Raw genomic sequence first — 14,905 nt, forward strand, 5'->3', positions numbered from 1 at the left:
AGTGCTCTAAATTGCTGCTGAAGTTTAAAAAATTTCACTAAAAAACGCTAATATTCGCCATTTTTTTAAAACGTTTTACATCAAAGTTTATATTTTGAAATCAATCGCTTAGAAAATCTTTTTTTAATTACCCAACCTGGTTTTTATTGTTGTCAAAATTAAATTATATTTAAATTAAATTAAATGTTTTTATTAATATATTTTATATATTTTTCATTCATTTTTTAAAAATTCATTTAAGATTTTGCTTTTTAAATGTACATAAATCGACTGACAAATAGGGATTGGCGCAATTGAATGTACATACATCGACTGACAAATAGGGATTGGCGCGATTAAAAGTACATGATTTGAGACAGGGTTAGGGTTTGGGCCAGAGATTAATCAGAAAATGATGCGCTCAGCATTTTTTAACAGTTTTGCTTTACATTTTTGATAGAAACCAGGCTTTTTTAAATTCATCATTGAAAAGAATTTTATTTATAACCGAGTATGAAAAAATGGTTTTTAGTGTAATTTTTTAAACTTCAACAGCGATTTAGAGCACTTTTTATTGGTTTTCAGACCTATGTTTTTATACAATTCTTAATCAGCATAAAATTATCTATCATATTCAGCAATAAAAAAAAAATGGGGGGGGGGGAGAAACTGCAGTAGCGCCTTTTTATTGTTACTAATAAACTCTTTGAGTTTTTAATTGACATACCTCTAGTACAGTATGCATGACAAATTTCAGGACTAACTTTTCTGCCATAATTTTGAAATTTTTGCCTTATTCATCAAGACAAATAAAAATAAGTAACAACTAATAAGATATCTACTCGGTATTTTGCAATAATTGGTCCCTAGCTGAACAAGGTTTTGCCCCGAGACATAGTTAAATAGTTAAAGTCTGAAAATTTTTGAAGTTGAATGCAAGTATAATGAAATAAAAAAAGGCAGTCAGAACTAAAAAGTCTATCAGACTTTTAAGAGATTTGGACGAACCCAGTCAGTTCGGTCAGAAAGTTGGCCCTGAAATTAGGTGAAAGTGTCTCTAAAATGTGGGCTGTTGTAAAACAATCTCAAGGCCCTGTCCAGGGTTGGGTAAAAAAACACCTGCTTACTGAGAGCCTGAAGACCTTAAAAATCCATAAAAATACTAAATATTTTGAAGAAAGGTTTTGATTTTACTGTTTTTTAATTTTACTTGTTTTTTGGATGAAAAGATTTTGTGGTAGATTTAATCTCAAATACTTCAACTGACCAAATCATGTCAGAAAGGGCACTAGAACAAGTCTCGGATGACATGTCAGTTTGTACTTATGCCAGTTTGCAATTATGAAATTCACACTCATTCAGTTGTTCCCTTGTATGCATTGGTAAAGGAGGGGATAGTAAATAGGGGGTTATCAACTTGTAATAAATAATGTGTATGTACGCAGAAGAAGGGGTTTGTTAAAAGTATATAGGTTGAGGGAGGGGGGTCCTAAATTAGTGGTTTTAATGTGATTGTACTTAATCAATGCCCCCTTTCTTAAAAAAGAAATAAATAAAATTGTAAATTGTACTTTAATTTATTACATATAAAGCATGACTTTCATTTTTAAATAGACAAATGAAGACTTTAAGGCAATTAAAAAGCATATTCAAAACTCAAGAGACAAAAATAATAATAATATTAAAAGATTGTTGGGACGTTGATTGTTGTAAAGAAGTTTGTCTATGTTACTCATTATGACTTTCATGAATAAATTTGATAATGTCACTCAATATTGTCATTCATTAGCTGAATGAAATTTTAAGATGATCTATGAAGGTGCATAATTTAGATATTATTTGTAATAATATCTATCTCTGTTAACATACCTACCCATAAAAAGGAATTGTACTTACATGCAAAAAAATCTTTTAGATTTGGAATGACAATATCAGATACTTCTGCTTTTGATATTGTAAATAAAAATTATTAATCTGTTGCTCACTAGCTGTTGCTTTTTCTTTTGTAATTTTATAAAATGTGATAGTGTTCATGTCAGTAATTCAAAACTTAAGCATATTATCAACTGTCAATTTTTTTTTTTCTAATGGTTGTTGTAAGCTTTTTCCTGCTATTGTCTTCTTAAGAGTGTTATTTATACCATTGCAAGGGGATTTCCCACAACTGTTTATAAAAAAAAATCTGCCAGTATAATTCATTCTTTGTAATCTAAGCTATTTTTAAGCTCTTTCTATTAAGTGAGTTTGGCATAAAGCAATATATGAATGCGAGGTTAATGTGCTAATGCGTTAGTTATGAAAGTTAATGTAAAAACAGCTAGTTTGTTATGTTTAAAGGTAACTATTTGAGTAAATAATTAGGACATATCAGTACTTTCCAATTGATTGGATTGAACCTCTTTTTCATCAATTTTACTTATATCCTAATCTTAAAATGCATTTAAGCAAAAACTGAACATTTAACACAGATATGAACTATGTATTCAATATTGTTTGAATTGTATACTAATTTTGACATTAAATCTTTTTATGTAACATTCCCTTGGATAGCTTTTACAAGCAATATTGAGTGTTGATGATGAATTCAAACACATGCACAGTGTGTTCTTTATGATCACATGCTAATTCATCATTTTGGGTACAAACTACAAAACTTTGAAGATCTTGTTTTAAAATTAAGGTTTTTAGTTTTAAAATCAATATAAACTTCATGAAGGTTCAAAAAAATAATCTTTTTGATTGCAATAATTGAAGCAACAAAATTTCTTACTCTAATTTTGTGCCATTTTAAGAGTTGTTCAACCTAAAAAATCAAAGCAGTACTGGGTAGATTAGCCCAATAGTTACTTCACAAGCAAAGTAGAGATGTTTTTCATGAACTTCTCTAGCAGAATGCACGCTTTTTGGAACCCATGTTTGACGCTGTTGTTTCGAAACACATATTGGCAATATCATTTCCAATGTCCTATATGGTCAATAACTGGAAGGTTGCTTTTGTTTATGACAGTCCAGTGCCAGATTGTATCTTCACAATACCTAGTATTTTCTCCAGATTATGACCAGTCACTTTAATAGCAATTCTATCAATATTGGACTTTGGGTCTTCAGTTGGTGCTATCTCTCATCATCTTACTATCATATTGGACAACCATAGGTGGTTTCTCACTTGACATAAGTTTGTGTCGAATATGATTTTCAGGTGATGAATAGTACATGATGCATTTGCAGTGAACTGTTGATCTAGATAATGATATACTTTGGATGTTCTCTCCACTTCTTTTGTCAATCACAGCCGCAAAAATAGTGAATTTTTTGCAAGATATATTGATTCAATTAAGTGAGGATGAAACATCTGGAGAAGCTAAAATTTTATTGAGAATGTGTGGCTTTTTATTTCAAGATTTTGTTCACCATCAGTCAATTTGGTTAACTGTTTCTTGTGATAAACTGGAATTTCCATTTTGTAATTATCATCACCATCAAGAATATCGCTGATTTCTGTTTCTTAGCTATCAGTATCACTATCAAGGCTAAAGTGTCTATAGCTAGGGCATAAGGACAATATTTGCTTGTCTCCTTTCTTTATCATCATGCTTTTTTTTTTTTAGTTTCGCTTGTCAGTGCTCTGCTGCTCGCTTTTCTTGTTGAGATAATTTTATACCTTCTCCAGCCATCTTCGTCATATGGGCATTCTGTTGATCTTCCAGAAGTATCTACATAGTTTTTAATTAGGTTGTTTGCATCTTTGTGTAAAATGTCAAACAATAAATCTAATTTGATACTTAAATTTTTCTCTCTATCAACCTGAGACTCGCTTTCTTTTCCTGTATTCTCTTTAACTAAATGATATTCTTCAACATACACTTTTCATTTTGATACAATATGGGGCTTGTAAGTCATTGGAATTCTGGCCTTGTTCCAAATCTGAGCTAAATTATTAGAAAAAACATACTTTTTGCAAACAAAAACAGCATGCAAGATGGCTGCCTATCACATGACCAAAGAACTTATTTGATTAGGTAAGGTAGCTCATAAAGGACAATGGTATATCAAGTTAATTGACAATAATAAAATTGACAAATTTTTGTACATGATGCATTTGCAGTGAACTGTTGATCTAGATAATGATATACTTTGGATGTTCTCTCCACTTCTTTTGTCAATCACAGCCGCAAAAATAGTGAATTTTTTGCAAGATATATTGATTCAATTAAGTGAGGATGAAACATCTGGAGAAGCTAAAATTTTATTGAGAATGTGTGGCTTTTTATTTCAAGATTTTGTTCACCATCAGTCAATTTGGTTAACTGTTTCTTGTGATAAACTGGAATTTCCATTTTGTAATTATCATCACCATCAAGAATATCGCTGATTTCTGTTTCTTAGCTATCAGTATCACTATCAAGGCTAAAGTGTCTATAGCTAGGGCATAAGGACAATATTTGCTTGTCTCCTTTCTTTATCATCATGCTTTTTTTTTTTTAGTTTCGCTTGTCAGTGCTCTGCTGCTCGCTTTTCTTGTTGAGATAATTTTATACCTTCTCCAGCCATCTTCGTCATATGGGCATTCTGTTGATCTTCCAGAAGTATCTACATAGTTTTTAATTAGGTTGTTTGCATCTTTGTGTAAAATGTCAAACAATAAATCTAATTTGATACTTAAATTTTTCTCTCTATCAACCTGAGACTCGCTTTCTTTTCCTGTATTCTCTTTAACTAAATGATATTCTTCAACATACACTTTTCATTTTGATACAATATGGGGCTTGTAAGTCATTGGAATTCTGGCCTTGTTCCAAATCTGAGCTAAATTATTAGAAAAAACATACTTTTTGCAAACAAAAACAGCATGCAAGATGGCTGCCTATCACATGACCAAAGAACTTATTTGATTAGGTAAGGTAGCTCATAAAGGACAATGGTATATCAAGTTAATTGACAATAATAAAATTGACAAATTTTTGTACATGATGCATTTGCAGTGAACTGTTGATCTAGATAATGATATACTTTGGATGTTCTCTCCACTTCTTTTGTCAATCACAGCCGCAAAAATAGTGAATTTTTTGCAAGATATATTGATTCAATTAAGTGAGGATGAAACATCTGGAGAAGCTAAAATTTTATTGAGAATGTGTGGCTTTTTATTTCAAGATTTTGTTCACCATCAGTCAATTTGGTTAACTGTTTCTTGTGATAAACTGGAATTTCCATTTTGTAATTATCATCACCATCAAGAATATCGCTGATTTCTGTTTCTTAGCTATCAGTATCACTATCAAGGCTAAAGTGTCTATAGCTAGGGCATAAGGACAATATTTGCTTGTCTCCTTTCTTTATCATCATGCTTTTTTTTTTTTAGTTTCGCTTGTCAGTGCTCTGCTGCTCGCTTTTCTTGTTGAGATAATTTTATACCTTCTCCAGCCATCTTCGTCATATGGGCATTCTGTTGATCTTCCAGAAGTATCTACATAGTTTTTAATTAGGTTGTTTGCATCTTTGTGTAAAATGTCAAACAATAAATCTAATTTGATACTTAAATTTTTCTCTCTATCAACCTGAGACTCGCTTTCTTTTCCTGTATTCTCTTTAACTAAATGATATTCTTCAACATACACTTTTCATTTTGATACAATATGGGGCTTGTAAGTCATTGGAATTCTGGCCTTGTTCCAAATCTGAGCTAAATTATTAGAAAAAACATACTTTTTGCAAACAAAAACAGCATGCAAGATGGCTGCCTATCACATGACCAAAGAACTTATTTGATTAGGTAAGGTAGCTCATAAAGGACAATGGTATATCAAGTTAATTGACAATAATAAAATTGACAAATTTTTTAAGTGAAATGCTATTTTTGTAAAACATGATTTAGCAGCCTCTAAATATTACTTTATTTATCTTTTTTATAGTAAATTTCAATGCCATTTGGTGCAAAAACAATTATGCATTTAGATCAGAGAATTTTTTTTTTTCTTGTGTTAAAGTACACATCCCTAATATATGTAAATATATATATATATATATATATATATATATATATATATATATATATATATATATATATATATATATATATATATATATATACATATATGAAGACCTCAGTGGAAAAACCGGCGTTGTCACATTTAAAAAGTATTGAGAAAGTATTTGTTGATCATTAATAAATGTCTTTATTTAAAGCAAAGAAAAAAAAATTTTTGTATAAAAAATTACAAAATGTTTTGTTTTTGAATAAATTTTAAATAAAATAATTATAATATAAATTTTTTTAAATTGCTTAGTTTCATTTGCTTTAATAAAGACTTTTATTAATGATCAATAAATACTTTCTCAATACTTTTTAAATGTGACAACGCTGGTTTTTCCACTGAGGTCTTCATATATATATATATATACATATTATATGTATATATATATATGATATATATATATATATATATATATATATATATATATATATATATATATATATATATATATATATATATATATATAACACATCACTCAATAAGTCCGTAGGATAGCTAATAAAACAACAACATTTTGACATAATTTGATTTTATTCATCAACATAGTCTCCTTTTAAAGCGATACAGTCATTCCAGCGCTTCTCTAACTTTTCGATACCATGTTTGTAGAACGATTTATCTTTTCCTTCAAAATATGCTTCAGTTTCGGCGATGACCTCCTCATTCGATCCAAATCTCTTTCCCTGGAGCATCCTTTTGAGATCTGAGAACAGCCAATAATCGCTGGGGGCCAAATCAGGCGAGTATGGTGGATGGGGCAACAATTCGAAGTGTAATTCATTCATTTTTACCATTGTTTTCATTGACTTGTGACACGGTGCATTGTCTTGATGAAAGAGAATTTCTTTCTTCTTCATGTGCGGTCGCTTTTCCTCAATTACAGCCTTCAATCGTTCCAATAATTCCATGTAATATTCGCTGTTGATCCTTTTACCTTTCTCAAGATAATCAATGAACAATATACCATGGCTATCCCAAAATATGGAGGCCATAACCTTGCCAGCAGAAGTTTGAGCCTTTGGGCGCTTTGGGCGGCTTTCACCCGCTGGTGTCCACTCAGCCGACTGTTGATTTGACTCAGGAGTGAAATGGTGGATCCATGTTTCATCCATTGTGACGTAGCGACGCAAAAAATCCTTTTTATCTTGGTGAAATAGTGCCAGACATGCTTCAGAATCATCGATTCGTTGTTGTTTTTGGTCCGGTGTTAGCAAACGCGGCACCCATTTCGAACAAAGCTTTCTCATACCCAAATGTTCGTGTAATATTGTAAACACACTGCCTTCTGATATCTTTATGGCCTCGGCAATCTCCTTCAATTTCAATTTGCGGTCGGATAAGACGATTTTATGGATTTTTTTGATGTTTTCCTCAGTAACTGCCGAATTTGGGCGACCGGAGCGTTTCAACAGCATCATCGGTGTTTGTACGACCACGTTTAAAGTCAGCAAACCACTTTTCAACCATTTGCCTCGATGGAGAGGAGTCCGAATAACACTTATCAAGCCATTGTTTGGTCTGCACCGTGTTTTTTCCCATCAAAAAGCAATGCTTAATGAGCACACGAAATTCTGATTTTTCCATTTTTTTCAATTCACAAAAGTTGATTCAATCGTTCACACACTAACTTGGTAAATAATGGTCCGATTGTCATGAAACTTTGACAGATATCGTTTGAAGGTTGGTACTTTCTAAAAACAATACGGATTTGGTATTTGTGTTGCCATCTATATGTCATCCTACGGACTTATTGAGCGATGTGTTGCATATTATATGTATATATATAGATATGATATATATATATATATATATATATATATATATATATATATATATATATATATATATATATATATATATACACACACACACAGAGGTGTACATTCGAACTTTTGGAAAGTCACCAAAAGAGTGACTAAAAATAACCAGTTCATTAATGTTGGTCACTTGTCGATATTTTAAGTTGCTTATCACTATTTGTTATAAAAATGTTTTGCATATTCTAATCATTTTTTCTTATAGGCCTAAGTGTAGGCTAGAAGAAATTTGTGTAAACAAAAGTAACATTGTAAACTATTGATAACTTTTCTACTTTCAGATAAAGATTATGCTGATTTATGCACCATTAGTTTTTTCAGTTGAATTGAGTGCTTGTTTTGTTTAAAAAACTAGGCGCTCTTTTTTTACAACAACAAAGTCTTGACAAATATAAAAAGACAATTTACAAATATTGTTATACTTACTATAAATACTTTAAAATGCTTTGATTTTAATGTGTTGTAATTATTAAGATCTAATATGTTACAGCAGCCTGCTATTGATATTTTGAAAGTATTTTAAATTACCACGTTGTAATTAAATTTTATTTTAAACTACGTTAAAAATCATTTAAACTAATATTACATAAGTTATTGATTTAAGCTAAATTTGTTATTTGAAAAAGATTATGTCTCCTTATAATTTATTTCTTAAAACAGTATTATATCATAATCTTTTGTTTTTTTTATCACAATTTATTCATTTTAATCTTTACTAATTTAATGTAATATTTTTAATAAAGATTACAAACTATTTATAGATACCAATCACATATTTGTAAACGTAATTATATTCATAAATGTATTATGTCAAAAGAACTTAACATGATATTGAATTAATAATAAACAAAAAAATTTTAATACATTTATAAAAAAAAAACACTTTTTCCTTTTTATAAGAAAAAAAGAAATAAAGAAAAAGAAAGAAAGAGATACTTTCTAAGCTTATGTTTTATATTATAAGTTAGTTAGCAGGTGATAAGAAAAAAATTTCTTTAATAAAAATTGCAAAACTATTTTAAATTCCTTTAAAACTAAATTTTACATTCAACATTTTACTATTTTACATTCCTTCAAAACTAAATTAAAATTTTTTAAATCATATTTAAATTTAAATTTTTTAATTAAAACAAATTTTTATAAAATAATTTCTTTCTTTAAAAAATTCACTGTTGCGAATCAGAGCTTTTCTTAACAACCTAATAACCAACTTTTCTGAATAAACATCGCATAAGTGATATTAAAATATAATTGTAATGATCCAAAATAAAGTAGTTTTCACTTAAAGTAAAACTTGCTGTATGCAAATCGTAATTTTGTATGTAAAATGCAAGCCTCTTAACAAGGCCTGTCAAAGTTTGTTTTTTTGGCAAATTTTGTTCTATTACTTTATCTCTAATTCTTTAAATAAAATTGGTGAAAAAACTCAAAATGAAATAGTATTTTTGTTTAAACAATAAAACTTTTTAGTTTCTATTTAGGAAGTTTTTTTTTTAAATACGTTTAAATGCTTATACAGCGTTTGAAAAAAGTTTTCACTTAAAGTAAAACTTGCTGTATGCAAATCGTAATTTTGTATGTAAAATGCAAGCTGTGTAAAATAATCTTTTGGCTGAACAATTGTATTTTGGGCAGTATAGATATGTCCTTAATGCTATATCTACTTATAGTAGATATAGCATTAATATATTTATAAGGAATATCAATAATAATGCAGCCCCGGTCACAAACCCGGCCCCGGCTATGTTTTATCAAACCCGGCCCTGGTCAAATATTAACCCCGGTCACTTACTATTGTATAAACTTGTTAGCAAATAAAGACAAAAATCATTTTTATATTTATTTTGAAGTATTTCTGCTTTTTTGTAAACTTCTAATGGTGAATGTTTTTTTATTTGTAACAAAATATGAAATTTTTTATTGGCTTTTTATAGCACAATTTTCTTCTTTCTAGTTCAAAATGCATAATATGTGATAATCCTTAAAGAGTCTCAAATCGAAACACAAAACATATTGAGTTATTTCAGAGTTTATTTTTCTTTTCTTTTTTCATTTGCAGTTCTCTTTTTCTTTTGCATAATTTTTGATATTTTTGTTTAATTTCTTAATTGCTCTCTTCTTCTTTTTTTTTTTCTTCTTCTTCTTCTTCTTCTTCTTCTCTCTTATATATCAATATATATCAAATTAACGATTCGTATAAACTTACAACTATTTAAAATCAATCTTAACTGACTGCAATTGTTTACTAGTTTTGTTGAATCTTTTTACTATATCACCCCATAATGCGGCTATTAAAGCTGTTTCAAGACTGTGTAATTTTAAATATTGTCCATTAGCTTCTGATCTTGTGATTGACATTTGTGATTTTTCATCTTTGATAAATTTCACAGTTTTTTAATTCTAAATTTATTCCAATTTTGTTTTTACAATTTTACAATTTTTTAATTCTAAATTTATTCCAATTTTGTTTTTACAATTTTACAATTTTTTAATTCTAAATTTATTTCCAAATTTGTTTTAACTAATACTTGCATCAAATCTTGCTGACCTCCTGGTATCTGTTTTTTAAGTGATATGTTTTCTGTTTTAATTTAATTGTTCTGAAGTATTTCTCATCTATATGTAGAAGCACTGAAAAATTTATACATATTTTGAAGCAGAATAAAATCAGAATTATTTCTACAACAGTCTACTGCACATTCACCAACAAGATTTAACGAGTGTGTCAAGCATGGTACAAATGTAACTAAAAGAATAACTTCTTTAACGTGAGCTTGAAGACATGTATATCTACTAATCGTGTTAGACGCATTGTCGTAACTTTGACCATGACAATTGTCTATATCTAATCCATGTGATTCTAAAACTATAGTTTTATATCTAATCCATTCAATTCTAAAAATATAGCATCAGCTAATTCTTTAGATTTTTGACAAGAGATGGGTAAAAATCCTAAAAACCTTTTTACCGGACAGTTCTTTTGAACATACCGAAAAAGGAATACAGTTAATCTACATGGCTCATATCAAAAGTAGAATCAATACTAATGGAAGATGAGGTTTCTTTATTTTTTTTTACCATTTGTTGTATAACATTGCCTGTCATTATCTACCTATGAACTGCTCATATATATTAAAAGATACATACGATGTTAAACCTTTTACTTTATTGCTAAAGTTCTCAATATGCTGTGCTAAAAAAGGATTAAAATGAGCAATAAGACTTTTTAAACTAGATCAACGTTTTTGCTTGAATAATTTGCGCATAATTATGTATAATTTATAAGTGGACTTCGATTGCCTTTTCAGTGACATTTTTGATCATCTTTTGAGTGATTCTATTTTTAGTGATTAAAAAATTTGGATTTTAGTAAGTCTATGAGTAGGCTGTGATTTGGACATGGTAGTAAAACAAAAATTTTGTGATAATGATATAAAATAACTATATAACAATTTTCTGACAGCTGGTGCCCTATCAAAACTTGGTGCCTGGAACCAAAGCCCTCTTGCCCCTCCCTAAATACATTTCTGCCTCTAATCTATATATATATATATACATATATATATATATATATATATATATATATATATATATATATATATATATATATATATATATATATATATATATGTATATATATATATATATATATATATATATATATATATATATATATATATATATATATATATATATATATATATATATATATGTATATATATATCTTAACTAGTTGTCAGAAACTTAAAACTCTTAACTGGTTATCTTAACCAGTTAAGAGTTTTAAGTTTCTCTTATATCTCTTAACTGGTTGTCTTAAAACTCTTAACTGGTTGTCAGAAAGTTTTACCGTATTTTGTTGACAAAAAGTAAAAATTAAAATGCAAGCCCGGATTTTTTTTTTTTATTAATTGATAGACTGCCTGCCCCAACCAAACCCTAAGTCGATGCTTGTCAGGCTAAAAGATAGTAGATGTAGCAGCACTCCCTTGCGAGTCAGGCTAAAAGATAGTAGATGTAGCAGCACTCCCTTGCGAATCAGGCTAAAAGATAGTAGATGTAGCAGCACTCCGTTGCGAGTCAGGCTATTTGTCAATCGATATAGCAGCACTCCGTTGCGAGTCAGGCTATTTGTCAGTCGATGTAGCAGCACTTTGTTGCGAGTCAGGCTATAGGATAGTCGATGTAGCAACACTCCATGCATGATTTACAGTAACAAAAATAAAAATAAAAACATTTAATTAAAAAAAATAAAAATAAAAACATTGTTTATATTGTTAAAAACATTCAGAATGTTTTAAAAACATTCTAGTCAATTAACCTTGCGTTTTTGCGGTTTTTTTAAAAAACAATTAATTTGTAATTAAATTAATGGTTTTTACTTTCTGACAACACGCTAATGTTGGACGAAAGTCAAAAGTAATTAAAAGTGACATATTTGTTGGCGTAAGAATCATTTTTTTACTTCCGTACTCCCAAATGCAACAATCTATAAAACTATATATATATATATATATATATATATATATATATATATATATATATATATATATATATATATATATGTATATATATATTCAATTTATTTGATATAACAGAACAAACAGTAATTAAATAAAAAAAATTTGTAAAAGTTTTTATTTGCAGTCATGATAATTTTGTGTTGTTTGTTATCTTTGTGTTTAGTTATTCATTAATTTTTTGTATTTTTTTACATATTTTTTAAATTTTTTTGCTGTCTGTTTTTTCTTCTGGCAATCTCTACACCTTGAAACCCAATTATCTGCACCTGCATGCTTCAACTCTTTTTATTTTTTATTGATGCACCCAGTTAAGCTAGTAAACTTATTTAATAGATTGCAAGTATTTAAAAATTTAAGTATTTCAAATAAATAATACTTCTTTAATTTTTTTTGTATTCTATTTTACAGCTCGATCAAATTCAAACTCAGTTAAAGTATTGTCAATAACTAAAACTAGTGCAAAATCAAAGAATTACAATGAAGTTGGTGTTGATGTAGGAAATGATAAAGAATACATTGAAAATGGAATTAGATTTGTTAATCCAGAATCAGGTAATATTTTTTAGGGCACTAAATTTTTAATTCTTCTAAACTGATAATAATTCTGAAACAACATATATATATATATATATATATATATATATATATATATATATATATATATATATATATATATATATATATATATATATATATATATATATATATATATATATATATATATATACTTCTCGCATAGATATATGAAGAACTATATTATAAGAATGTTTTGTTGCTTACTAACCTGGTTTTTTATATTTATTCATAAAATGGTTGTGAGAGGTCATAATAGAATGTCTTAAACTAACATTAGTTAACAATACTTATTTAGCATTGATAAGTTGCTTAGTTGTTTCAGAATTATTATCAGTTTAGAAGAATTCATTAATACTGAGCAAGGAAAGACACAGTGTGTCTTTGTTTGGGTTGAAAACACGTCAAACCAACTTTTTTTAAATGCTTGTTGAATTTACATCTATAACATTTACTGGTAGCACTTTCCAAGTCTATTGTTATTTCCTTAGTTGCTCACTCTTGAATGCATTTAAATGTTTTAATATGGCTTTGTAGGTAAGGAGACCAGACTTGAATAGCATACTCAAGATAAGGTCTAATGTATGATGTGTTGAGGACCCTCCATAATGTTAGCCTTCTTGTATAAAATTATTTTTTGAATGAATCAAGAGTTTAGTTTGCTTTAGTTGTTGCAGCTTCTAATTGATGCTTGACCTTAATGTTGCTAGATGTAAGGGCTCCTGAGTCATATTCTATACTTGTTGTTCTAAGTTCTTTTTGATTGCCGTCTATGTTAAGCATTGAGTAATTTAAGCTTTTTCGGCCATTCAATTGCCTGGTTTATGTCATGTTGGAGTTTTATTACATTGTCTTCTGTTTTGATGACCCCTAAAATCTGTCAACTGCATAGATTTTTATATGATGGTGCCATGTTGTTTAGAAAGTTGTTTATATATATGATAAACAGTGGACCTAAAACTGAACCTTGTGGATCTCCACAGCTATCCAGGTTGTCTTGTTGATGCTGATAACCACTTTATTTTTGGTTTTTAAGCAGTCAGTCATTAATTTTCTACAAAGTATCACACCAATGTCTCCTTTAAAAGGAGGCGTTGGTCTTTTACTTTGTAGAAAGCATTATGGAAGTCAGAAATATATATATATATATATATATATATATATATATATATATATATATATATATATATATATATATATATATATATATATATATATATATATATATATATTTATACATTTATATATATATATATATATATATATATATATATATATATATATATATATATATATATATATATATATATATATATATATATATATATATATATATGTATATATATATGTATATGTATATATATATGTATATATATATATATGTATATATATATATATATGTATGTATATATATATGTATGTATGTATATATATATATATATATGGGCAATTCCATTTTCAACTTATGTTACACATACAACAACTTTGTCAAATATTTGCCTATTTAAACTGTAAATTAAACTTTTAGCTATTTTGTATGAAAGCTGTTGGTCTAAAGAATAAAATAGGCTAAAAAGTTTTGAGTCTGGGCCAAAGAGGGCAAACTTATTACTGAATATGCCACTTAATTATGTTACATGGAAAACAAGGTAAAAAAATTGCTTCAACTTTTAGGTCAGATTTCTGCAAATCAGTAAAGCTGTTTGTATTAGAGACTTTTACAAGATATTGGGAATTCTATATCAATTTAAAAAGTATATAAAAATTTATTAGAGGTGACCGGCTAAGGAATCTAAACTAGATTTTTTGATACTGCATATTTAACTTATGTTACCAAGTGATTATTATCGTGTGTTTTTTATATCTATTATTAAGACTTAGATTATGCAACAAAAGAATTGCAAAAGTATTGAACTCATTTATTAAAAATAATTAACAAAGGAAATTTCAAAAAACAGGTGGAACTCTTACTGAGTGA

General features: G+C 28.2%; 1 protein-coding gene across 2 annotated transcripts in view; it reads left to right on the forward strand.

Moving 5' to 3' along the window:
- Positions 1-14,905, forward strand: part of LOC101240135 (rho guanine nucleotide exchange factor 10) — a 77,525-nt gene that overhangs the window by 757 nt on the left and 61,863 nt on the right. For both annotated transcript variants that reach the window (XM_065800491.1, XM_065800492.1), the window contains exon 2: positions 12,763-12,906. In XM_065800491.1, the coding sequence (XP_065656563.1) occupies positions 12,763-12,906 (144 nt within the window). The remainder of the gene's footprint in view (positions 1-12,762; positions 12,907-14,905) is intronic.

Source organism: Hydra vulgaris, chromosome 06, assembly GCF_038396675.1.
Source record: "Hydra vulgaris chromosome 06, alternate assembly HydraT2T_AEP".
Taxonomy (NCBI): Eukaryota; Metazoa; Cnidaria; class Hydrozoa; order Anthoathecata; family Hydridae; genus Hydra; species Hydra vulgaris.